At 41.9% G+C, this 26,506-nt stretch overlaps 2 protein-coding genes across 2 annotated transcripts in view; one reads left to right on the plus strand and one right to left on the minus strand.

Annotated features, from left to right (window-relative positions):
• Positions 1–26,506, minus strand: part of LOC132882167 (uncharacterized) — a 244,013-nt gene that overhangs the window by 130,508 nt on the left and 86,999 nt on the right. The gene's annotated exons all lie outside the window — the stretch shown is intronic.
• LOC132882153 (Fc receptor-like protein 5) overlaps positions 8,234–26,506 on the plus strand; it is a 202,018-nt gene continuing 183,745 nt past the window's right edge. The window contains exons 1-3 of the mRNA XM_060915425.1: positions 8,234–8,264; positions 8,614–8,649; positions 12,612–12,878. Coding sequence (XP_060771408.1) covers positions 8,234–8,264; positions 8,614–8,649; positions 12,612–12,878 — 334 coding nt within the window. The remainder of the gene's footprint in view (positions 8,265–8,613; positions 8,650–12,611; positions 12,879–26,506) is intronic.

Genomic DNA, 26,506 nt, shown 5'->3' on the forward strand with positions numbered 1-26,506 from the left:
TTTCCCCTATTGAACTTCCCTGTATATTTGTTCATTAGTCTGACTGCACTATTGTTCCAGAGGAGCCCAGAATTCCTAGCTGTGACCCCACCTGTATCTGCATGATTGACAAGTGACTGTGCTACTGTCACTTGATTGGATGATGGATAATTGCATGAATAAGCAGGTTTTCCTCATAAACTCAGACATCCTAAGTCTCCCGGAAGTTCCAGGAGTCTCCCACATATTGATAGCGGCTCCCTGATGCCCGCACATTACATACAATCCCACAGAATCTAGACCAAGCGAGCAAGCTTCATCCCAAACCTTTCGACCAGTCAGTCAGTGCATAGAGCATGAAGAAGAGTAACAGCTGCTCCAGCCATTTTCTGGAACCCAGGAAATTAATCTCATCTCATTATCTCTAGCTGCTTTATCTTGTTCTACAGGGTCGCAGGCAAGCTGGAGCCTATCCCAGCTGACTACGGGCAAAAGGCGGAGTACACCCTGGACAAGTCGCCAGGTCATCACAGGGCTGACACACAGACACAGACAACCATTCACACTCACATTCACACCTACAGTCAATTTAGAGTCACCAGTTAACCTAACCTGCATGTCTTTGGACTGTGGGGGAAACCGGAGCACCCGGAGGAAACTCATGTGGACACAGGGAGAACATGCAAACTCCACACAGAAAGGCCCTCGCCAGCCACGGGGCTTGAACCCGGACCTTCTTGCTGTGAGGCGACAGCACTAACCACTACACCACCGTGCCACTTCAGGAAATTAATACATGGTACAAATCATCGTTATTGTTGGGGTTTTTTTGTGTGTTCAACTTTCACAGTTATGATAAAGCAGTGTCTCTTTGTAATTGTCATCTTTGTAAGCGCACTTGCTAGGCACAAGGCTAAATAATGGCAATAAATTACTTTCATTTTACAGTGCTGGAGCGGCAGGAGCAGGTGTCGCGCAACAGGCAGGAATTTGTTCGGATTCACCTCCAAAACTAAGTCGCTCATAAAACTACAACCTTTTCTGGTTCTAACAGAACCAATTAGGACCATATACACCCTTTCTATTTTGTGCTACGACGTTAAGTAGAGGGGTGTGTGTGTGTGTGTGTGTGTGTGTGTGTGTGTGTGTGTGTGTTGAGGGTCAGTGCGAAATTACCATTATTTATTTATTTATTTTTTTTTTACTAAAATCATCGTATCTCTGCAACCATAAAATATATATTTTTCAAAATTCCAAAACCTATGATCTTGTGGTGTCCCTTTACAGGGAGCTGATTTTCAGGTGAATTGAACCTGGTTGAAATTTTAAGGTAAAATCCCTACAATAATCACGGAATTAGCGCGAAGGAAAAAGCCATTACAAGATTAATTTATAATTTATCACTCTGTTATCAACTTCCCTGTATGTTTCTGAATCTTGTCGTTGCCTTTTTGTCCACTGAAAAAACATGGTCCAGTGTCTTATTTCCTTTTGTGTGGCAGGTAACATGTTGATGCAGTCTGGGAAGTACTTCAAGTTGGAGTGATTAAAGTCACCTGCAAAAATAAAGGCAGCCCCTGGCTGCATTTCCTGCTGTTTGCTAATGGCTGCATGCAATTCTCCCATTGCAAGCTTAGCATTAGCGTCTGGTGGTGTGTATATACAGCAGTAACTATAACTGATGTGAGTTCTCTTGGGAGATAAAAAGGTCTACATTTAACCATGAGAAACTCCGCGTTAGGTGAGCAGTGTCTCTCGGCAACAACAGAGTTTGTACACCAAGCTCTATTTATATAAATGCACAAACCTCCACCTCTGGTTTTCCCAGAGCCATCTACAGTCCAAATGAATGGACATGACATCCTGTTATCTCTCTCAACTAACTCATCAGGTTTTTCTGTGTTTATAGGCTCTGAAAGAGATTCTCTCACAACATGAGCAAAATGTCCGCTGTTCAATTAATACTGTATCTTCAGGTACTGTTAACACATCATATCCATCTTCCATCAAATATGTGATTTTCCGATGTGAAAATCAGCACTCTCCAGTCACAAGACAAAGCAATTCTACAGATGCGAGAGCATTCTTTGTCAGAATCTTTCAAAAAATAAAGGAAAAATTCCCTGTGAGAGATCAGATCTTGATGAATCTGTCAGTGGTCAATCCTAAGAACTATGATAATATGAAACCAGAGCAGATTTTGACTTTGGCAGAAAGATTTCCAAATGTAATGAAGGCAGATGCCAGAGAACAGCTCCATTTAGAAGTCCTGGATTATGTGTCCTCTAACCTGGAAGCACTGGTACCAAATTATAAGAATTTACCAGTTGATGAGTGCTGGGGGAAGCTGTCCAAAGTAACATCTGTGAGCTCAGGGCAGTTGAGATTCAGGGAGCTCTATCAGCTGATGAAGCTGCTATTGGTGCTGCCAAATTCTAACTGTGATGGGGAAAGGGCATTCAGCATGGTGCGTCACATCAAGACAGAATTTAGGGGTCAGATGTCTCACCAAACACTTGTTAATCTTGCAAGACATCAGATTCACAAGTTTATTGACACAGAGTGCTACAAGGTGGAGGTGTCTGGAAAATTGCTCAAATCTGCAAAGCAAGCAGCCTCTAAATACAATGAAAGCTTGCAAAAGGAACAGGCATAGAACAGAGGAAAGGAAAGAGCCCTTTAGGCCTAGGCCTACATGTACAATTAGATTCATTGTCATTCATGGAATTCATTCATTGCTCTGTTATATTCATCTGTGTTTTGGTATCTAAGTAAAGGAATGTTCTGTGGTGAAATATCTATCTATCCTGGTCATCCTTCCTTATTTATGGAGGGCGGGGTGTCCAGATTCACCCTTTTCCACCAAATCAGTTCCAGGGCTGGTTCGGGGCCAGTGCTTAATTTGGAACTGGGTTTTCTGTTTCCACTGACAAAGAACTGGCTCTGGGGCCAGAAAAACCGGTTCCAGGCTAGCACCAACTCTTTGCTGGGCCAGAGGAAAGAACCGCTTACGTCAGCGGCGGGGCGGAGTTGTTAAGACCAACAACAATAACAAGACCGCGAAAGGTGGCCATTTTTAAGCAATGAGATATCATGGATGCAGTAAAGCAGCAGTGCTCTGTGGAGGAGACAACCTGTCTCCGAGCAATATGGTCCACAGATGAAGTTCAGACGAAACTGGAGGGTGCTACCTGGACCAAGCCCATATTACACCAAATACAAAAAGAGATGGGGGGCGGCGCGGTGGTGTAGTGGTTAGCGCTGTTGCCTCACAGCAAGAAGGTCCAGGTTCGAGCCCTGTGGTCGGCGAGGGCCTTTCTGTGCAGAGTTTGCATGTTCTCCCCGTGTCCGTGTGGGTTTCCGCCGGGTGCTCCAGTTTCCCCCACAGTCCAAAGACATGCAGGTTAGGTTAACTGGTGACTCTAAATTGACCGTAGGTGTGAATGTGAGTGTGAATGGTTGTCTGTGTCTATGTGTCAGCCCTGTGATGACCTGGCGACTTGTCCAGGGTGTACCCCACCTTTCGCCCGTAGTCACCTGGGATAGGCTCCAGCTTGCCTGCAACCCTGTAGAAGGATAAAGTGGCTAGAGATAATGAGATGAGATGAGATGAGACAAAAAGAGATGGCTGCGGCGGGGTATGAACATACTCTTGAGCAGATCAGCAACAAATTAAAGAAGCTGAAGAAAGACTTCAGGAACCAAAAAAAGGACCTCGGTCGAAGCTGCAACGGGAGGCCAAGGAAGAACCCCTTCGATATTCTGGACTCAGTCCTCAGCGATAGACCGGCAAATAACACCACCGGAGCCTTAAATTCAGCGACGGCGATGCTGGAGGCGATGGCGCCGCAATCAGAGCCTGGTAAGTTTCTTTTCAAACATTTTCGCCTTGCATAAAGTTTTAGTTACTTCAGTTAATGTTTGTTTGTATAATGTTATAATGAAATCTGATGCATACTTTCATTCACTAGTTCATTTTTGTAACTGTGAACTTAGTTCAAAATTTTTCATTATGAACTATGAACTGAACTAGCTCATTTTAAAATTTGTGAACTGAACTTTGAAATAGTTCATGTAGAAAGTGAACTTTCCCAACACTGGCTGTTTTTATGTGGTTTATAGAGTTGTTCACCATCGGGGACGAGGACCTGATGTCTCCACGCCACTGCAGCTCTCCTGCATCATCCAGCAGCTCAGGACAATCGCCACAGACCAGACCTGGTAAGTTGTTGTGCTGAGTATCCAGTAGTCTGTCTCACTGGATACTATGCAAACATGGATATGTACCTAATAGTGTGACTTTATAATATAAATACATGCTGTAATAAGTGACCAGTCATTCATATAAAATCCCCTACCAACCGTAAACAATTAACTAATGCTCTTATTGCTGAGCTGACATTTTTCTTATATTGTATTGCTGGACCTGTGTTAATCTACTTATGAATAAAAACTTTTAAACTCATTATTCTGTTCTTGTACACAGCTAAGAGGAAGTGAGACAGCAACACTGAGCTCCTGGAATACCTTGAGCGGGTGGACGAGAGGTTCCTGCAGCACAGCAAGGAAATGAACGATGCCTTGCTGCACAAGCTGGAAGCAGACAACAGTGCGTTCCTCAGTATAATGGGGCGCATGGTGTCTGTAATGGAGGCGCAAGCCAGAAAATAATCACACCACTTTTCTTGTTTTGCACCTTTGCACTGTTCACGTCACTTTATGTTGTGTTTCTATGCACTATGTAAATAAATGTTTTTTCTAAAGAGACATGTCTGCTTGTATATGTTTTCACTAGTGATGTAAAATTATTTTAACTGTGTAATAAGTACAAGTAAAGCTGGTTAGAGCTTGTGAAAACAATTAATGAAAGAACTCAACAAGCTACCTTTTTCACTCACTTTATTTACAAATAAATGACTCATTTCTATGAACTTATCAAACTGAACAATTAAACAACATTGACATGAAGTAAATAGCAAAATAACCAAACAAATTACTCGTTCCCTCTGTTAAAGTAGGCCATTAAAGCGGCTCTAATGTCAGCCCCTTCTTGACTGCCATGTTCAGGTAATGCCTGAAGAGGAGGCTGGATGTTGGCATGTCTGTCTTGGTGCTCCTCAGTGAAATTGTCGCCATGTTCCTCACAGATGTTATGAAGGACACAGCAGGTCAGCGCCATTTTCTTGCACAGTTCCAGCTTGCAGTCATTTCTTTTAGTAGGCACCTCCACTGTCCTTTCAGTCTCCCAAATGCCATTTCCACAACCGATCGTGCACTGCTGAGTCTGTAATCATAGGTGTGTTGTTCAGGGGTCAATCTGCCACTGTCAGAAAAGGGTTTCATCAGCCAGTTCTGCATGGGGTAGGCTGGATCACCTATCAGGTAATGTCCAACCTCACAGCCAGAGCCACACTTTGCTTTGACCTAGAAATTCCCCGTCACTTAGGACTTCCCACAAATGTGACTGTTTTTGGACTCTTGCATCATGCACACTCCCTGGAAAGCCAACACACATCCCAGAAAAAACCTCTGCCATCTACAACTGCTTGCAGAACAACTGAATGCCATCCCTTCTGGTTGTAGTAGTCTTGGGGATACTGTTCTGGTGCTATAATGGGAATGTGGCTTCCATCTATTGCACCAACACACTGTGGCACTCTCCAATGACTCTGAAAGAGAGCAGCCATTTCCACTAACCTCTCAGCATCAGGGCATGTAATGTGGGCAAGGAGCAGCACCTTGATGACTGTGTTACAGAAATTCTGAACGCAATTAAAGACGGTGCTCATGCCTACTACAAAAAGGATGGTCCCGTATTCACCGCCAGTGGCCAGCTTCCAGATGGCAATAGCCACCCGCTTCTGGTTTGGGACACACAAACGGTAATTTGTGTTCCTTCTCCCCAAGACATGCCTCACCCGACTGCAGACATACTCAAATGACTCTCGGGACACACGGAAATTCTGCACGAACTGGTGAGAGGTGAAATCAGGAACAATTGTGTCCCACCAGTAGCAAGATCTTGGGTGTGCCCAGACAACATGTGATCTCCGCCTTGCCATCAGTCGCAAGATTACCTGTAAAGAGAAAAATGTATAGGTAAATAAACATGTTGTGTGGAGAGTCATCAATACTCAAACAAATATTCATCATGGTACTTAACCCTTGTGCCTCTTTTTCCCCTTAGATTAGAGTGGGATGTGTATTGAGAAATAAATGTGCATGTGTGAGTGTTGGAAACATAAGTGTTACATTTACTTGTGGAGTTAATGTACAGCACATTTGCCATACTTTATATTCTATTGACCTTATTATATTTCTATATGTATGAACACAGTCAAAATAATAAAGAAAATTAACAACTGACAAGCCAAAAATGTCCTTAGTGAGGCATAAGGGTTAAAGAAACGAGGTTAAACATAAATCATTCACTCATATTTCCATGCAGTTTGTTTACATTCACTTCAGTCAGTTAAGTTCATTACAGAGCTAAGCATCCTCATATCTACCGCTGTGGTAGATATGAGCGGCGACTTAAAAATCGCCAGTAATATGTTTGTGAATTTGTGACGATTCCAGCAGGGACATAACACCGGCTAATGTTAGCTCATATTACAAAGGCTAACATAACCATCTCACATTCAGTGTAAGTAAGAGTCAAAACGTTATTAGGTTATTACCTGTCTCCTAGAACGTAATCACCGTCCAATCAAAACCTGTCGATCAACACAAACATATTGGATCTGCCGTTTTCTGATCCCAATGAAGCACTGTAAAGCCAGAAGCAGCAGCTGTACAAACGCAAAGTCATCCATTGTTGTTGTTGTTGTTGCTGCTTCTTCTTCTCCATGGTGTTGTTGCTTCAATGTTCGCGCCAAGGTTTATGCAAACGCAGCGACGTATATGATGTATACAGTGACGTAATGACGTGGCTCCCCTTAGCACCCCGAGCTATGGAAAAGCAAACTGGTTCTCAGCTGGCTCGCAAGTTGAACGAGTTGTGAACCAGCAGCAGCACTGGCCCCGAACCAGCCCTAGAACTGATTTGGTGGAAAAGGGGCATCAGTAAGGAGCTTAATATATGGCACATTGTAATTATCATAGTTTATGGGTTGGGGGCAGCTACTGTAAGTCCCCAAGTCAGGGTGTCAGCTATGAATCTGAGTGAATTGAGTGAATTCAGGTCTTGGTCATCTCCAAAAGGCCACCCCAAAATCCACCAGAATGCAGGAAATCACATCAACCAAATCCAAAATTTTCTGGGCGGGGGGTGTCCCTGAAATGAATTTTGGCAGGTTGGGATGTCTGTAAAGTGTTCTGTGAGTTTATGTATTACCTCCCTCTCACAAGTGATCTGTCTTAAATGTTTATGCTTAAACAGAAACTCTTACTTTATTTCCACTTTTTCTTTCAGCTGAACTGTTTTGATATTTACTACTCTATTTATAAACCAACACAGAACAACAATAATAATACACACATTAATTGGGCTTCTGAGAAACTACATACAGAAATAAATAACTTTCACACTTGGATAGCCTGGCATGGTGGTGTAGTGGTTAGCACTATCGCCTCACAGCAAGAAGGTTCTGGGTTTGAGCCCAATGGTTGATGGGGGCCTTTCTGTGTGGAGTTTGCATGTTCTCCCTGTGTCTGTGTGGGTTTCCTCCGGGTGCTCTGGTTTCCCCTACAGTCCAAAAACATCTAGGTTTTGAATAATTTATGAATGTTATTATGTTTGAATGTGTACCCCACCTCTCACCCATAGTCAGCTGGGATAGGCTCCAGCTTGCCCGCGACCCTGCACAGGATAAGCAACTACAGATAATGGATGGATGGATTGACTTAGATGGCCACATAATTTTGAAACTAACATTCATAAATATCCCAGCAATGCTTTGAAAATTAAACACTAAACTCAAAGGAGCTTGAAGTTGGATGAAAGATGAGCGACCTAGAAATTGTAGCTTGTCAAGCTTTAAGCTTCTCTTGATTTAATGCAGTGGACTCTCTACTGTGTGCTCTTTTTTGTATGTGAGAGTTTGAGAAAAACAAAAAGTATTGAAGATTTTTCAGGAAAGAGGAAGGAAGAGCAGATACAGTGCCTGTACACACTAAAAGAGAAGTTAAAGATCTGGGATACACTCATCCTCTCTTTCTTTCCTTGTAGTGTGATTGAAAGCGAGAAACCACAGGAAGTGTTGAGACTTGAACACACACCACACCTCATTCAGTCAGTCATTCGAGTTGCAGGATGGAGCTCAGTTCACTCCCGGTGATGCTCTGTGAGTAAATCTTCTCTTTGTGTCTTCATTAGAGTGAGTGGTGGGGTATAAAGTTCTCCATCTGCAGTCTGAATGTCCTGAGTGATGAGTTTGTGTCATTAGGACATGGATTTATGTCCCAGTGCTGAGATTATCACACTTTTAATCATAATATTTGCTTTAAATAAAGCAATTTTCATTAAATAAAGGCATTAATGAGCAGAATAGTGACTTTTGTATTTCTTACAGCTGGTAGTTTAGATTTTCTGAATAAGATTGAATCTTTTGTGTCTACAGTGTGCTGTTTCCATGAACATACTGAATAATTTTCAGATTTACGTCATATTTTCTGTTTCTGTTCCCTTTTTAGTGCTGGTTTCACTGATACCAGTGGCCCATGTTCAAGGTGATTTATACTGTATACACTTGATCCTTTATATTGTGTAAATTTCTTCTTTCTAATGGGGCTATAAAGGTTGTGTAGAATTTGTTACTAGCTGATTAATAATCATTCATAAGAATTATGTTCAGTTCAAATAAATAATGGTAATAAAATAAGAAAACAATGACGAACAAAAATTCTGATGGGAATACATAGTTTTACATGAGTTTCACTGTGGTTCTTTAATTCCACATAAAAATCCCTTTACTTTAGAGATGCATCAATACTGGTACTAAAAATGCTCCAGTATGAACAGACAAAGCCAGGTGATCCCATGTGACATGAGCTTAGTGTATGTTGTTGCACTAAAGAACAGACGACACAAAACAACAATGATGTGGATGTACTTCACAAACTATGATCCCAGCAAAACCAGTGACTGTATATATGGGTTGTCATAGTAACAGGGATTCAAAAGTAAAGCCAAAATTGTCTCTGAGGCCTTCTAGTGGCTGGCTGCAGTACAGTTGTAACCCCGCCCATTTCTATGTTACTCTATGGGAAAAGTGTCAAACTTCCATTTTAAGTTACATCTCACCCCAATTATTTTCAGCAACAGTGCTGTCATTTTTATAAATGGATCCTGAGATCTACCTCAAAATCTTATCTCATGATCAATGAATTTTATTGGTGTTATTTGGTGATAAAACAGGGTGTGGTTGATGAGCTGATTGACAGTTTTGGACATGACAGTCGAGCCTCATGAACACACATTCACTTTCCAACACACACCTGAATCTCTTTACAGTTCTGCAGCAAAGTCATGTCCTGTTCTGCTGTAAACTCTTCTAACAGACCCTCAGCAGGAAATTCTCTGCAGTTTTTCAGTATGTTGCTCATTCTGATGTCTAAGCGAGCTTATTGTACTGACATTATAACTAGCAAACATGAGTGAATGAAGTGATGGGATAAACCAAGGCAGATAACATGAGCAAAATTTCAAAGCAGTTGTTTTTTTATTGACTGTATGATCTTAGCAAACACTCAAAGTAGCTTGGGAAGGTCAAAAGGTCTGATTTGTGTACCAGCCATCAAGATTTTCTAGATTAGTAAATACTTTTGAATATAAGGTTTGAATTTTAGATTTGAGACACAGCTCATGACAAGAATCACGACAGCAGAGGAAAGTTCCCTTAGAGACAGAGTGCATCAGTGTGTTTAGGGATTTTTATGCACAGTGACATTAAATATTTTACAGTTAGACTTGGAAACTTGACAGAGATTTTTTTGGCACTTGTATCTCGTGAATATTGTTTTTAAATGTTCTGGATGTCCATAAGATACACAGTGAGTGTGCTGCTGATTCTGAAGGTACAAAGTATAAACAAGAGCCCTCTGCTTCACACCAGGCCAAATCACACCACACCAGAGTTTTTTATTTTTATTTATTTATTTTTTCTATAACAGCACTTCTCACTTGCCTGGTAAGTCAGGACAGGGAATATTTCTGTGGTTTTTACTCAGATATGTTACACATGAACATGTTACTGATGTAATAAAATGTTTCAATGTTACAGTCGGTCTAAATTCTAAACCTGAATATTTTTTAAAGTATTGGGTGGTTAAAGCTTGCAGGTGCATAAAATTCATAATGTCCATTTGCCCCCCCCCAAAAAAAAAAAAAAAAAAATTGTCAACATTTGGTTCAATACTAACAAGGTAACAAATTTTATTGTGTGTATCAAGAGGTGCCAAAACTATTTACTCATACTCAGTCTGTAAAAATGGCATTGATGCATCTCTAGTTTATGTCTAATTAAATAATTCATAGTGTTGTTTAAAATAACTATTTCCACCTCTGCACACTTGGGAATTACTTTGGTATATTTTAACAAATCATTATTATTATTACTGTAACAGAGTATATTACATTATCTTTATTTTGTTTGTATTTTGTTTTATACAGCAGTCTCATATAACATTTTGTTAAGGGCCTTGAGGAAATTGGTTCCGGGCTCTGATGGCTGTTGTAGCTGTCCCGGCTACTGGAGAAACGCTGGGGTCCTTGACGTGGCGAAGATGGGGGTGAGCTGGGGTAGCGTCGTCCCCTTTGGTCTGGGGATTGATGGCGGTGAGAATACCCCTGCTCCGGTGAGAAGCCACACCTTGGTGACTCAGCATAATGTTGATATCTCTGCGGTGATGCATGCGGAAAGAAGCGTGAAGCTGCTCTTCCCCGCTGATGAGGGGACCATTCTGGTGCTGCCTGAAGTCCTCATGCCTGGATGGTGAAGACTTGTGTCGTTTTAAGTCGGTCACCGCCAACCTCAAGGTCTGGACTTCCGCTGACAGTTGTTTGATGGCTGATAATACATCAGGGGTTTGGTCTGAGGATGCTGCTGCTTTGGTGGACACCCTTGTTGTGAGGTGTGCAACTGGTTGTGAGCCAGTGTTAGAACTGGAAATAGTGGTGGCTGCATTCTGTGGTTATGCAAGCCGAAGTGCTTCTTGTGCTCGCTCCCACTTACATGCCACTGCTAGGGCCTCCTCCAACGTGGCAGCCCCATGTTCGTGGCACTTCACTTGCAAAACTGGGTCTAGTCCAGCAACAAATCGTCAGAACCGCTCCATAGTTATAGCCGGCTTTCCATAATTTGGAAACGCTTCAAAACTAGCCTAGTTATCTCTGCAGCAAAAACTTCAAGTGGCTCCTTCGGCATGCGCTGCCGGGCATTCACAAAAGTCTGAAAATGTTGCAAAACTGCTTGCCGCCAAAAACATCAGTCAGTCGGGAAACACACGCATCATAGTCCTTCTGTGTGGCGGGTGGCAGTGATAACCAGTATGCTAAGGCATCGCCACTTAGCCTAGCTGGCAAAATGGTAGTTAAATCCTGTTGCTGAGACGCAGGACACGCTCGTACAGTGAGCTTTAATCTGGCTTTACACAGAGAAAAACTTTCTTTGTCCTTACTGTCACCGTGGGCAGCACGGTGGTGTAGTGGTTAGCACAGTCGCATCATAGCAAGAAGGTTCCGGGTTCAAACCCAGCGGCCAGTGAGGCCCTTTCTGTGTGGAGTTTGCATGTTCTCCCCGTGTCTGCGTGGGTTTCCTCCGGGTGCTCCAGTTTCCCCCACAGTCCAAAGACATGCAGTTAGGTTAACGTGGGGCAGCCTTGGGCTGAAGTGCCCTTGAGCAAGGTACCGAACCCCTGACTGCACCCCGGGCGCTGTGTGTGGCTGCCCACTGCTCTGGGTGTGTGTGCATGTGTTCACTGATTCAGATGGGTTAAATGCAGAGGATGCATTTCACTGTGCATGAAGTGTGCATGTGACAAATAAAAAAGTTTTTTTTATTGAATTACATTGGTCCCCAGCAGTAGACTCATCCAGCCTAGCAGCGTCCTCGCTCCTATTTGCTTCAGTTGTAGATGCATTTTGTGGTGCAAACAGCACAACTTCCTCATCGGAGCTCATGTTTCGTCGCCTGAGATCGGAAGACTAGCAGCTGATAAACGTTGTGACTTGCATAAGCACTCAGTGATTAGCAATGTTCATCCAAAATGCACTCACTGTCAAACTCAGCTAGCCCCAGTAACTTAGCTCACTGCTCGGTCGAAAAAACCCACGAATCTTCCAATAACAACGAAAACACCGCTGACACCAGTCTGTAACCCTAAAAGTTGGCGCAAGTGCGTGGAAACTCCCGTCCTCCTTACCGGGGCGTGGAATAAATGGGCTACAGGCGGTTTACAGAAATTCAGTTTATTGCAGACCGAACGCTTGCATACAACTTCTTCACTCCTCTCACGTCTTTTTCTCCTCTCTCCCCGTGTTCCTCTTTTCTCCTCCCCCATGGTCACTTTCCCCCCGGAACCAATTTCCTCAAGGCCCTTAACAAAATGTTATGTGAGACTGCTGTACAAAACAAAATACAAACAAAATAAAGATAATGTAATATACTCTGTTTTTATTATTATTATTGCAGGGAGAGTTAAAGCTGTGGTGTCCATTCAGCCTGATGCACATGTGTTCATTGGAGAGGATGTTACTCTCAGATGTGACACACAGGGAGGAGGAGACACTCAGCGGCCATACAGCTGGTATAAGAACAATAATAGATTCTACACAGCTGGAGGATATCCAGCCTCAAAGGAGTTAAATATCAGGTCTGTTGGTGACTCTGACGGTGGTTCCTACACCTGCAGAGGACGGGATTCAGAGATCAGTGATGCTGTTACACTGACTGTATCAGGTCAGTCTGTGGGGGTTTTGTTTTAATTTAATATGTTTCCATTATTTTTTAGGGTTCAGATTTTGAGCTGTCAGTAACTGAGTCCCTCTTTGTTTAGTTTGTCTCGTCGGCACCAATTTCCTTCTTAATATATTTATTTATTTTTCTTTCCCAAATTCTAACAGAAAGCGAGAGCGCCCGAAAGGGGAAACCGAGCCGAGCCGCCATTTTGAATCCTCATTCACGGCTGTAATGCAAATGGCTTCCTCCTCGGTATACAAGTGCACTTCCATGGCAGGAAAAACACTACATTCTGCCGCCTATGTAGTGCCCTATTTATACAAATAGGAGTCATTCAGGATTCAGCCATGTTTTTGCTCGACCAAAGTTATCCAGTATTATGACCTTTATATTGCATAAATAAAGCCATTTGGTGAAACTTTGAAGAAGAGATTGTCCTGGTTTAAAGTTTTTACCGAACGTAATATTATGTATGAGGATAACATGGTCCAAAATGGGCCTCATTAACTAATGAGATCAAACTGTGAGCAAGTTAGAGGTTTTTAGCTTTCTGCTGAAATGTTTTATTTTATTTCTTCTTCCTCAGGGTAGTGAAACTCGCTCTCGCTGTGAACACTGTCGTTATCGCTATCCATGCTGTAAAATTAATGCTATTCTCCTGAGAAATGCTGCCAAACATTTAGGATACAGACCCGCTCGCCAGCCAATCAGAGCGCAGGATTTGCACCGCGAAAAATATATAAATGTTTGTTAGAAATATTTCTGAAAGCATTGAATGAGCACAGTGAATCTATTGCTTCTGTTGTGAAGTGAAAAGCAGCTCTGACACCTTCATCATTTCATACCAACAGAAAAACCCAAAGCGACTGTGAGAGTGAATCCTCAGAGCTCCGTCTACACTGGAGACACCATCACTCTGAGCTGTGAGCTGCAGCAGGGGGCTGGATGGCAGTTTTACTGGGAGGAAAAGAATCAGTATTCGCAGTTTGTGAACACTGGAGCTCCAAACACCAACACACTCAGAGTGACAGTTGATACTGCAGGAGAAACCGGGTATCGGTGTAGAGCATACAGGCGGAACGCACGGACAAACACAGACTACAACTACTACACAGACTACAGTGATTTTGTCAGAATTACAGCAAAAGGTGCGTCATAAATTTTTCACTTTTTTTCAACAGGTTTGAATTTAGGAGGGGTGTGAATAAAAATACTGCATAATTATAGCAATTCCATGTTATTCTATAATGTTTTAAATAATCTTGAAATAAGTTTTAAAAGGTAGGTGTTATTTGTGGTCAGTGAGGTCGAACAAGGCTCAGTAAAGTCAGTAAAACAGTTGAGTGTGTTTATCAGGGAGAGATTCACTCTCATGTGAGATACAGACTGGTGGATACACAGCAAATTCCTCAGTGTTGAATTAACACTTTCAGAGTTAATTTGTGTCCAATTGAACCTATATAAACACAGTAGGGTGTTAATTCAACACTGAGGATTTTGCTGTGTACAGGTGATACAACTCTTATTTCACAAAATATTATTATAATAAACCATTCAGTGATGATGAGAAGGATGAACACATTCCTAATCTCTTATAAAGGTGTTTATACCTGTATGGAAACAGAGAAGTGCAGAAATACTCACTATAACATTATTCCATGTAACTGTTGAATTCTGGATTCTGATTGGTCAAAAGGTGTTGATTAATTTTCTATAACAGCAGCTCTGACAGTGCACTCATTCTAATATGGTACTGTTTCTATAGTAACAGCTCTTTCAGAGGGACTTGTACGGTGGATGAGTCACATAATCTAAGCCCAATGATAGAGAGATTAAAAACGTAATTTAACAAAACAAAAAGTGTATAATTGGTATGGTGAAGTTTTCTGTCGGAAGATATGTTTATTTAAGTTAAGGAAGGAGTCTCCAGTGTCAGCTCACTGTAACAGTCAGAGGTAAAACTGTAGCTTTAAGTTTTCTGACAAAGACAGAGGAGGAGAACCGCTTCCAACGGTGAGTCAGTGAGCACTGTCAGAGCTGAAATCTTCAGAGAGAGAGAGATGTGTGTTTGTCTTCAGCTTCTCTTTTAGTGGATACAAGTCAGACGCATGAATGACGCACGGTCATTGTATAAGTGACGTGCCTCAGAAGTACTACATAAGTATTCCACACTTGCTATTTGTGCGGCCCACAAGAGAGAAGTACATCTCACTTTCTACCCCTATGTGTGGTGTGCACGCAGCGCACGCGACATGAGGGGCAAGACTCTGGGTATATACAGTATATTGCGGAGGAACCAAAGAACCAATCATGTAACAAGTAGCATTGTAGAAGGGAAGAAGACTACCTCATTTGCTGTTTTTGAGTATGTATTAATTTACCATGCAAACGTCAAATAATAAAACACAAGGGAATAATGCATTTTATTACATTGTAAAAAATCCCAACTAAATAGCCCAACAGTTTGGGCATTGAAACACACTGACTCCGAGCTGCTGTCCTGCTCCTACTCCAGCTGAGTGGTGGGACGGGGTGTCAGGATGTCCTTGTCCTCATCACTGAGCATGGCACAATGGCCTGACAGCGATGATGGGATTGCAGTGTTCTTACTTCTGGGCGTCGTTAGCTGAAACATACATGAAAATCAGCATATATAATATTAATTACATAAGCATATAGGTACTGAAATGAATGTTTAAAGCATGTGTATTTACCTGTGAAAATCCCACTGGCGGGGTGCTGTGCCTTCTGCCGGCTTGAAGGCAAACTTCTCCCTGTCCGTGCAGGGCTCACCGGTGCTGCTACCATCATCATCAAACTCTTCCTCCTCGTCCGCTGTTTCAGGCTGGGTTACTTCACTGTTGCTCGCTTCTTCTTGGGTCCCATTTTCTAAACTTTAAACTGAAAATTAAAATTTTCCCGCAAAATATCCAATGTTCTTCAGTCGAAAGACAGATGCAGAATGCTGCAGATGCTGGTTTTATACCCACTCCTGGCTTGCATCACACACAAGCTATGAGTGATTGTAACGTGCTAATTACATGCATCACACACGCTTCACAAGTGCGGCCCGAACTCGGAGCACAGGAAACTGGTAAAATGCAAGTCTCACACACTCCACCCAACACTGAACACACACTGATCACATGCGTTAGATATACACTTTCCACGGGCTAATGGCACAATTTTTCCCACGCCTCGAGGAAGCCAGGTGTGCAACCTGTACTTGACAAGTACTTTGCCTGTACTCTTTCCCCAAGCTTTCCCCCAGGTTCACCGCGACCCTGCAGCACGGCTGCGAGCTACCAAGCCATGCGACCCGTGCGTGTCCAAAACACTTATGGGGGGTTGTGAGTGAGGCTTAACTGTACATTTTGATGATATGAGAAAAAAATTCTGAAGAAAATACCTTTTGTTATTTCAAAATCAAGAAAGTCATTATATCAAGATGACAGAATTGAGCAAAGAATAAATAAATAACTCATGGTCTTTCTGGACTTCCGGAGTGGTATCTACTGACTGGGATAAGATTCATTTGGCCAATTTCATTAGTTTGATTAAATACAGTTGTTATTATTGCACCTTCTTCTTTTGGCTGCTCCCGATTAGGAGTCACCACAGCGGATCTTTCATCTCCATTGCTCCCTGTCTTCCGCATCCTTCCCTACCACACCTGCCACTTTGATGTCCTCTCTCACCACAACCATGTACAGTGCTCAGAGTAAATGAGTGCACCCCCTTTGAAAAGTAACATTTTAAACAATATCTCAATGAACACAATTTCCAAAATGTTGACAAGACAAAGTTTAATATAACATGTGTTTAACTTATGACGGGAAAAAGTAAGGTTAATAATATAACTTAGATTACACTTTTTTCAGTTTTACTCAAATTAGAGTGGTGCAAAAATGAGTACACCCCACAACAAAAACTACTACATCTAGTACTTTGTATGGCCTCCATGATTTTTAATGACAGCACCAAGTCTTCTAGGCATGGAATGAACAAGTTGGCGACATTTTGCAGCATTAGTCTTTTTCCATTCTTCAGCAATGACCTCTTTTAGTGACTGGATGCTGGATGGAGAGTGATGCTCAACTTGTCTCTTCAGAATTCCCCATAGGTGTTCGATTGGGTTCAGATCAGGAGACGTACTTGGCCACCGAATCGCTTTCATCCTGTTCTTCTTCAGAAATCCAACAGTGGCCTTAGATGTGTGTTTAGGATCATTGTCATGTTGGAAAAGTGCACAACGACCAAGGGCACGGAGTGATGGTAGCATCTTCTCTTTCAGTCGAGAGCAATACGTCTGTGAATTCATGATGCCATCAATGAAATGCAGCTCCCCGACACCAGCAGCACTCATGCAGCCCCACATAAGGACACTGCCACCACCATGTTTCACTGTAGGCACCATGCATTTTTCTTTGTATTCCTCACCTTTGCGACGCCATACAGTTTTGAAGCCATCAGTTCCAAAAACTAGGGATCGACCGATGTGTTTTTTTTCAGGGCCGATACCGATTATTATGGAACTGGGATGCCGAGAACTGATATGTGCAACCGATAAATGTAAACATTATAATTCACATGAAATTAAACATAGCACACACTGACACAGACCTTCATATCCATGAAATGTATGTTTAATTGTAAAATTGAACATGAAATTTTGTGCAGGGAGATGCCAGCAGCATTTGTACAATAAAGTCAAACATTAGTTAGAATAAAATGAGAAATAAAATAATAAAATAAATATTCACCAAGAAAAAAATAAATTACTCCCTACTATATTACAGCTCACCATTTTCAGTGGAAAATAAATGAAAATACACTCTGTATTCTTTTACACTAAGAACTAAGTAAGACCAACTTCAAGTATTTTTTAAATAACAAATCAAGTGTAGGGAGCTGCCTGCAGCATTTTTTAAAAAGTAAAATCAAACATAAAGTCGGCTATCACTCCCTATAATGTAACAACTTAACAAGTAACCATCTACATTCTAATGCTTTTAATGCCCAAGCCTAATATTCCCAATTTAGGAGGATTATATTGTAGTGAAGGAAGCACAGTTGATCTGCATGTTAAAAGCTCTGGTTAAAAGGAGCGGCTGCTCCTTTAAGAGTATATCGCTTTCCGAATCAGAAGCGCTAGCGAGGAGAATCACTTGCGCAAGAATTATAAATACTAGTGGAGTACATTACAGCGCAATGTGAAGTAGCATAAGAACATTTAAGTCAAGAGTTTAATTGATGTATTTCGTTCATTAGCGTTTATCCAAGCAAGTGCGCATCCACGACACAATTAATTACTGAGCTCACAACAAGCGTCCTGACAAACTCCCTAGGGGAGAGCGGGGTAAGATGAGCCACCCCCTGTTTCTAAGAAACAGTAAACAAATGTGACCATGTGACCACATTCAAAGGGGGCGGGACCATTTACTTACACTTGTGGAGAGGAGCACCACATGTCAAACTAGGTGAGGGAGATATTTATAAAAATGTGTTTTCGTGCTTTCTAAGTCAATTCCATGTTTGTCCACAGTGAAGATGATTTAGAGAAGACAAAAGTAGAATAATATTTAGACACATTAGGGTTAAGTTAGTGGCTTTCTAAGCTATGATATGAATGCTAATAAAAATAATTTTGATTAGCCTTTATTAGGCTAATCTTTAATCTTTAATCTTTAGTCCTTATGTGGGGCTGCATGAGTGCTGCTGGTGTCGGGGAGCTGCATTTCATTGATGGCATCATGAATTCACAGACGTATTGCTCTCGACTGAAAGAGAAGATGCTACCATCACTCCGTGCCCTTGGTCGTTGTGCACTTTTCCAACATGACAATGATCCTAAACACACATTGCGCTGTAATGTACTCCACTAGTATTTATAATTCTTGCGCAAGTGATTCTCCTTGCTAGCGCTTCTGATTCGGAAAGCGATATACTCTTAAAGGAGCAGCCGCTCCTTTTAACCAGAGCTTTTAACATGCAGAGCAACTGTGCTTCCTTCACTACAATATAATGCTCCTTTATTAGCATTTTTCTACAAAATGGTGGCCACGGGGTAAGATGAGCCATTAGATGTGGGGCAAGTTGAGACACTGGCTCAACTTACCCCATTGGTGGCTGAGCTTACCCAATATGGGTGACACTTAAGTTTTCACATTTACTGGTCATATATGACAACAACATATATATGACATCAGATGAGGAAGACCAGTTGTTAGATGTGGGGGATTATGTTGTGGCAAAATTCACGGGGAAGAAGAAAGTGCATTTCTTCATTGGCCAGATAATCAAATTGGATGTCTTCGAAATAGAGGCAAGATTTCTCAAAAGAAGCCGGTCATGCCATGGCTCTGCAAGAAAGCCAACCTTTGTCTTCAAAGAGAAAGATGAGGCTGTCCTGTCAAGACAGGATATTGTGAAAAAATTGCCCCGCCCCTTTACTGTTGGGGGGACAGCACGGAGGGAGAGGCAAATGGTGTTCCCTTGCAATTTGAACGCTTGGAACATTGAATAATGATGAAATGATTGATGGAATGATTGCTGCATGTTTTAGCAATGTTTTAACCTACTGAAAGAAATAAGATTTTTTGGCACTGTTCTACTGTTTTAGTAATTTCTATAATATAGTATATCTCTCATTCCCTCTCTAACCATCCCTCTTTCTATCTATCTACGCATATCTCTCTCTCTATCCATCTATCTATCCCTCCCTATCCCATCTCGTTCTATCACCTCTCTCTTCATCTCCCCTTCTCTATGCAACGGCCCTATCCCCCACTTGATTGACTTGATTCACTGATTGCATTTCTAATAATAAAAGTTGTTTACTTTGTTAACCTAACATGTTTTGTGTTGGCTCAATTTACCCCACACAGTGGCTCATCTTACCCCGTGCATGGGGTAAGTTGAGCCACTTGACATTTTTTTTTCAAGAGGTAATATCACTCTAACCATAAGAGCTTATCAATTATTTTTTGCTCAGATAGTAACAGTACACTTTGAAATTTGGTATGGTGTGTAGACTGGAAGCAAAAATGGCTTTAACATGTAGTTATGATGAAAAATGTAAAAAGTGGCTCATCTTACCCCGCTCTCCCCTACAGTATTACACAGCCTGCTAGCACCATATCACACCTGGCTTGTTTAAATGTTCAAATAGCGCTTTATAAAGTTACCTAACATATACAAGTGCAATGCGCTTTTTGAGCACGAGTCACGTCATGAAGTTTACTCATCACCATAACAAATAGCCAGTAAGCTTGCGCTAGCCTACAGAACACAAACACTACGTTTTATTTTGTCTTCTCTTGACCACCTCTCTGTATGGCTGTCATTCTACTGTTCGAGTAGAACTACTGACACATTCACAACGTTTCCAGATGGGGATTTAAAAATGACTGCAGCCTACATTATGCTTATGGACAACATTACATGTAGTTTCAGCAAGACTAGTTGGTTGTAGGCTAATTCAAGTGCTTCCTTCCGTAAGCTAAGTTTGCCTGGCTACACAGATGCAAATGGACAATTTTAACGAGTAGCAGATGAAGAATGTAAACGTATAATGCTGCTGTGCTTTTGCAACTTGTGTGTTTGTGATTTATTGCGGCAAAAGCAGCGTGTCCTTACCTTGAAGTGGGATCTGCTTCTGCCCGAGTGCCCATACGGCCGCCTTGAAACAGTTCACAGCGGTTAGCTACGCGTGTTGATTGGCTGTATCCCTTGTGCCAAACAAATCAGATGTTGTGGTGGGTGGGACCGTGTTCTTGAACTCAGAGAGGCGAGTGCAGGAAAGGACGTTCAGTGACAGTCGCGTTAGGAACGAAATGGCTGCAAAAAGGCATGTTATCGGCATATCGGTGGAAATTATGGCCGGTACCGATAACCCTAAAAATGCAGAATATCGGCCCGATATATCGGCCAGGCCGATTATCAGTCGACCCCTACCAAAAACATTTATCTTGGCCTCATCACTCCAGAGTATAGAGTCCCAGTAGTCTTCATCTTTGTCAGCATGGGCCCTGGCAAACTCTAGGCGGGCTTTTTTGTGCCTGGGCTTTAGGAGAGGCTTCTTTCGTGGATGACATCCATGCATGCCATTCCTCTGCAGTGTACGCTGTATTGTGTCACGGGAAATAGTCACCCCGGTTTGGCTTTCTACTTCTTTAGATAACTGCAGTGAACTTGCATGCCGATTTTCTTCAACGCTTCTCATCAGAAGACGCTCGTGTCGAGGTGTTAACTTCCGTGGACGACCTGGACGTCTCTGTGAGATGGTTGCAGTTCCATCTTTCTTAAATTTTTGGACCACTTTTGCTACAGTATTCTGACTGATAAGTAAAGCTTTGCTGATCTACTTGTAGCCTTCACCTTTGTGGTGTAAAGAAATTATTTTCTTTGGGGAATTCTGAAGAGACAAGTTGAGCATCACTCTCCATCCAGTCACTAAAAGAGGTCGTTGTTGAAGAATGGAAAAAGATTGATGTTGCAAAATGTCGCCAACTTGTTCATTCCATGCTTAGAATACTTGGTGCTGTCATTAAAAATCATGGAGGCCATACAAAGTACTAGATGTAGTAGTTTTTGTTGTGGGGTGTACTCATTTTTGCACCACCCTAATTTGAGTAAAACTAAAAAAATGTGTAATCAAAGTTATACTATTAACCTTACTTTCACATTATAAGTTAAACAGATGTTATATTAAACTTTGTCTTTTCAAAATTTTGGAAATTGTTTGTGTTCATTGAGATATTGTTTAAAATGTTGCTTTTCAAAGGGGGTGTACTCATTTACGCTGAGCACGGCATCTCCTCTTTGGCCTTCCTTGTTTTCGTGTGCCTGGCAGCTCCATCCTCAACATTCTCCTTCCAACATGCTCTGCATCTCTTCTCAGGATGTGCCCATACCATCTCGGTCTCCTCTCTCTTAGCTTAATTCCCAAGCTCTCCACGTGTGCTGTCCCCCTGATGTGTTCGGTCCTTATCTTGTCCAACCTTGTCACTCCCATCACAAACCTCAACATCCTCAACTTTGCCACCTCCAACTTTGCCTCCTGTCTCTTCGTTAAGGGTCTGGTCTCCAATCCATACATCACAGCTGTCTCACTACTGTCTTATACATCTTACCTTTCACTTTTGCTGGGACTTTCCGATCACAAATGACTCCCGAAATCCTTCTCCAACTGCTCCACCCTGCCTGCACTCTCTTTCTAACCTCACTTTCGCAGCCCCCATTTTCCTGCACAGTTGACCCCAGGTACTTGAATTCACCAACTTTCTTTACGTCTACTTCTTGCATCTTCACTACACTCATCCCCATTCTCACTGATGCACATGTATTCTGTTTTGCTACTGCTCACCTTCATTCCTCTTCGTTCCAGTGCATACCTCCATCTCTCCAAACCCAGCTCAACCTCCTTTCTACTTTCACCACATATCACAATATCATCTGCAAACATGTTCCATGGTGACTCTTGCCTCACTTCGTCCATCAAGCTATCTATCACTATGGCAAACAAGAAAGGACTCAAAGCAGATCCTTGATGAAGTCTTGCGACCGGCACCAAGATTAGATTAGATTAGATTAGATAGAACTTTATTGATCCCTTTGGGAGGGTTCCCTCAGGGAAATTAAAATTCCAGCAGCATCATTACAGGATAAACAGAGAATAGAAAATAGAGAAAACTTCTAGATAAATTAAGTATTTACATATACATACATAAATATGATATGGGGGAAAAAAGGTCCAGCAGGAGAGGTATTGCACATTATATTGCACATTGAGAGTGTATAAAGATTGTATAAAGAGTACGCTTATGCCCCCCAGTGGCTGGATTACAGTTATTGCACCTAGTGGTTAAAAATATGAACTGCAACAAGCACTGAGGCAGAGATTTCTCTCTCTAACCCCCCAATGGTTGAAAGAAAAAAAAAAAGAAAGAAAGCACAACTATGGGGCGCCGTTTGTAAAGCATGTCCGTGCTGAAAATTTCAGCAACATTTTGTCACATTTAGCGTAAAACCTACGGAAGCGTATTAGGGCCACTTGGAGAAAATATTTTTTTCTAAATTCCGAGATTAATTGATTGATTGATTGATCTTTATTGTCTCTATGCAGAGAAATTTGTCTTGGGCTTACAGGGCATTGGCATCACACATAGCACATATAACACAACAACATATAACATCATCACAGATAACAAATACCCCCCCCCCCCACACACACACACACTGTCCACTCCCTACACACACCCATAAAAAACCTCAGTCCAACAGTTATTGCACAATTCTCCTCCAAATGTTTAGTCAAATACCTTCACATAGGCAACAAGCAGCACTCAGAAATACACAGCATATTGCACACTTTCCCTGCATCGCACAATCCCCTTCTAAAGATAATAAACTTATTGCACGTTTCTCTAAATATTGCACACCCCTCTAAATAATAATAAATACCCCCACCATCCCCTTGCACAGTTGCCAATTGACATGTGCACCTTTCTACCAATATTGCACATCCTGTTAAAATAAATAAGTATCCCCTACAAGACCATTGCTCTATTATCTTGTCACCTGCAAACACCCTCTCTCTATCTATTCAACTTGTTGTTAATTAATTTGATGGACATGGGTACCAGGGAGAATTTGTATCTGTTAAACTTGCATACTGGCATCCTATACCTTCTGCCAGAAGGCAGAAGCTCATACTCCTAGTGTAACACATGTGTTGGATCAGCAGAAATTTTTAACCCTGCCTCCTGACTGTCTCTTCAAATATTACTTGCAAAGAGCATGGGGGCTGTGTGCCCATTATTTTCCCTGCCCTCTTCACAAGAGTCTGCAGTTGTGTTCTGCCTTTTACACTTAAGTTCCCAAACCATGTTGTAATGCCATAACGGATAACAGATTCAATAGTGGCCCTATAAAACAAGAGCATGATGCTTTCATCAACACCATGCACCCTAAGTCTTCTTAGGAAGTGCAACCGTTGACAGATCTTTGAGCAGACAGATGCAACATGTGTAGTCCACTGTAACTGACAGTTACAGTGGACTTCGGAAATCTTCGAGAAAAAAAGTCGAAATCTTCGAGAAAAAAAGTCGAAATTTTTGAGAAAAAAAAAGTCGAAATTATGACATACAAAGAACGCATGCTCTAACTGCTGCCATGGCAACAAATGGCCACCGGAAAGGGAAGTCGTGGAAAGTGGCTGCCAGGTTTCTAAACTAGCAGTACGGCTTGTGGTTGTAGCATGCAGCCTGCATGGTAGTAAGTGTCGCTTCTGATCCTAATTGATATTACGTACCCTTAACCATATCCGCAATGCAATGTAACATCAAACAGACAGAATGATAATCTTACCTTTCAACTGCATCCCTTGTGTCTTGCATTCAGGAGTCAATGTCGCTAAGTTCACATGTTCAGGGCCAGGCCGGTTGGCAGCCACTTTCCACGACTTCCCTTTCCGGTGGCCATTCGTTGCCATGGCAGCAGTTAGAGCATGCGTTCTTTGTATGTCATAATTTCAACTTTTTTTTTTTTTCTCGAAGATTTCGACTTTTTTTCTCCAATTCCGACTTTTAATCTCGGAATTTCGAGTTTTTTCTTGAAATTTCCGACTTTTAATCTCGGAATTTAGAAAAAAAATATTTTCTCCAAGTGGCCCTAATACGCTTCCGTACGCTTCCGTATAAAACAGTGTTTTAAAAACGGTGTGAATTTTTCAGACTCCCCTTTTTGCACATTTATAACAATATTTGTCATCTTAGAGATATTTTAAATAGTTATATCTAAATGTTAAATGTTACAAATAAATATTAAATGTTAAACCTAAATGTAAATATATATGTAAAATTTAAATATAAATATAAAAATTAAATCTAAATGTTAAATCTAAATCTACACACTTGTGAAATTTCCTTTCTGCATTTAAGTTATATTATTAACCTTGCTTTCCCATTATAAGTTAAACAGATGTTATATTAAACTTGGTCTTGTCAACATTTTGGAAATTGTTTGTGTTCATTGAGATATTGTTTAAAATGTTACTTTTCAAAGGGGGTGTACTCATTTATGCTGAGCACTAATATATATATACACACACACAGGGCCGCTGACAGCTTTGGCTGGGCCCGGGACAAAATGCTCTGAATGCCCCCCCCCGGCCAACCCACACACACCCTCTCACCTCTCTTATCCCAGTCTCTACCCACTCCAACCCTTAAATGACAGGGTTAAAAAGCCCAAAACCAGCAACCTCACACACATTGTGATCCTGTGAAGTAATCCCCAATTTCACTGAATCTTTCGCCCCTGTGCTGTAACAGAATAAGTGGTGACTGTTATTTTGTATCCTTTAACCGAACGCCATTAAATGTATTCCGTTACACCCCAAGCCTGCATGCGACAGCCCCCACAATGCCTTCCTAAACTCGTGGATAGTCTACTATAATCATATGATTGGGGTGCTCTTGAAGGAGCAGCAATGGACGGGGGATTTCAGGCAGGGCTGGGGGCGAACATAGTTGTGGCAGTTCTCGTGTATGGGCGGAGCACCGAAGACGGCAGGACAAAGCTCAGGTTGATAACTGTTTTATTGTCACACTTTTCAGCGAACACTTTAATCAAACACACAGACAGCCACACACACACAACCGGCGTCTGGTTCGGGGCAGATACTCTCTGCTCTCCCTCTTTAAATAGGGCGCGGTCACTGGGAAGACACACACAAACACAGGTTAATTAACGTCAGGTGTAGTGATTCTGCCACTTACCTTCCCTGACTCCGCCCTCCTGTCACAGACCGGCGCTTGACCATGCCCCTGCTGCCACATACTGTAAGTATACTGTGCGTGCGTACTGTCCAGTGTGAAAAGCAGAGAAGAACACACCGCTCGAGAAATGGCGGGATATGATTGCGGGCTAATGTGAATATTCTTAGCTTCAATCAGATATATGAAACACAATGTTATTAAGCCGTTGTGGTTATGAAATGATTCAATGCCCTGTGCGTTTGATATGGTGTTCAGTGTGACTTGCTCTCCCCTCATTTGTAACATGAATTGCGTGCTGCTTGGGGTTACTTTACAGGGCTGGAAAAAGTTGGCTGTGTCTTACCTGGCTCAGCTGCCCCACTGCCTTTGCTAGTACCTGCTGCATCATCCGAATCTTTTTTAAAATATTTATGCAGTGAGCCCCTGAGTCTCTTGGTTTCTTCCTCTCTTTTTTCTCTTTTCTTTTCTTTTCTGTGCTCCTGACTTGTGCATGTTGGCAAATAGCACGCACGCTGATTGTCGAAGCGCTATGATCGAACGATGTCGTTTTTTTCCCCTTAATCAAAGTCAGACCAAACCATTTTTGCATTAGGGGTGGTAGGGGGTTCTTGACGCCTTTTTCAAAGACAATAAACGCAAAAGATCTAGAAATAATTTTATTGAATGCAAATATAGCACATTTCTCCCCCAAATCAACACATTTTGAAATGAAATAAAATAATCGCAACTTCATGAGAGCCCAGTTCTGCCCCCCCCCCCCCCCCCCCAATTCCTTATATATTATTATTACAGAGAGACCTAAAGCTGTGGTGTCCATAAAGCCTTATACACATTGTTCATTGGAGA

The sequence above is a fragment of the Neoarius graeffei genome, chromosome 1 (assembly GCF_027579695.1).
Source record: "Neoarius graeffei isolate fNeoGra1 chromosome 1, fNeoGra1.pri, whole genome shotgun sequence".
NCBI classification, from domain to species: Eukaryota; Metazoa; Chordata; class Actinopteri; order Siluriformes; family Ariidae; genus Neoarius; species Neoarius graeffei.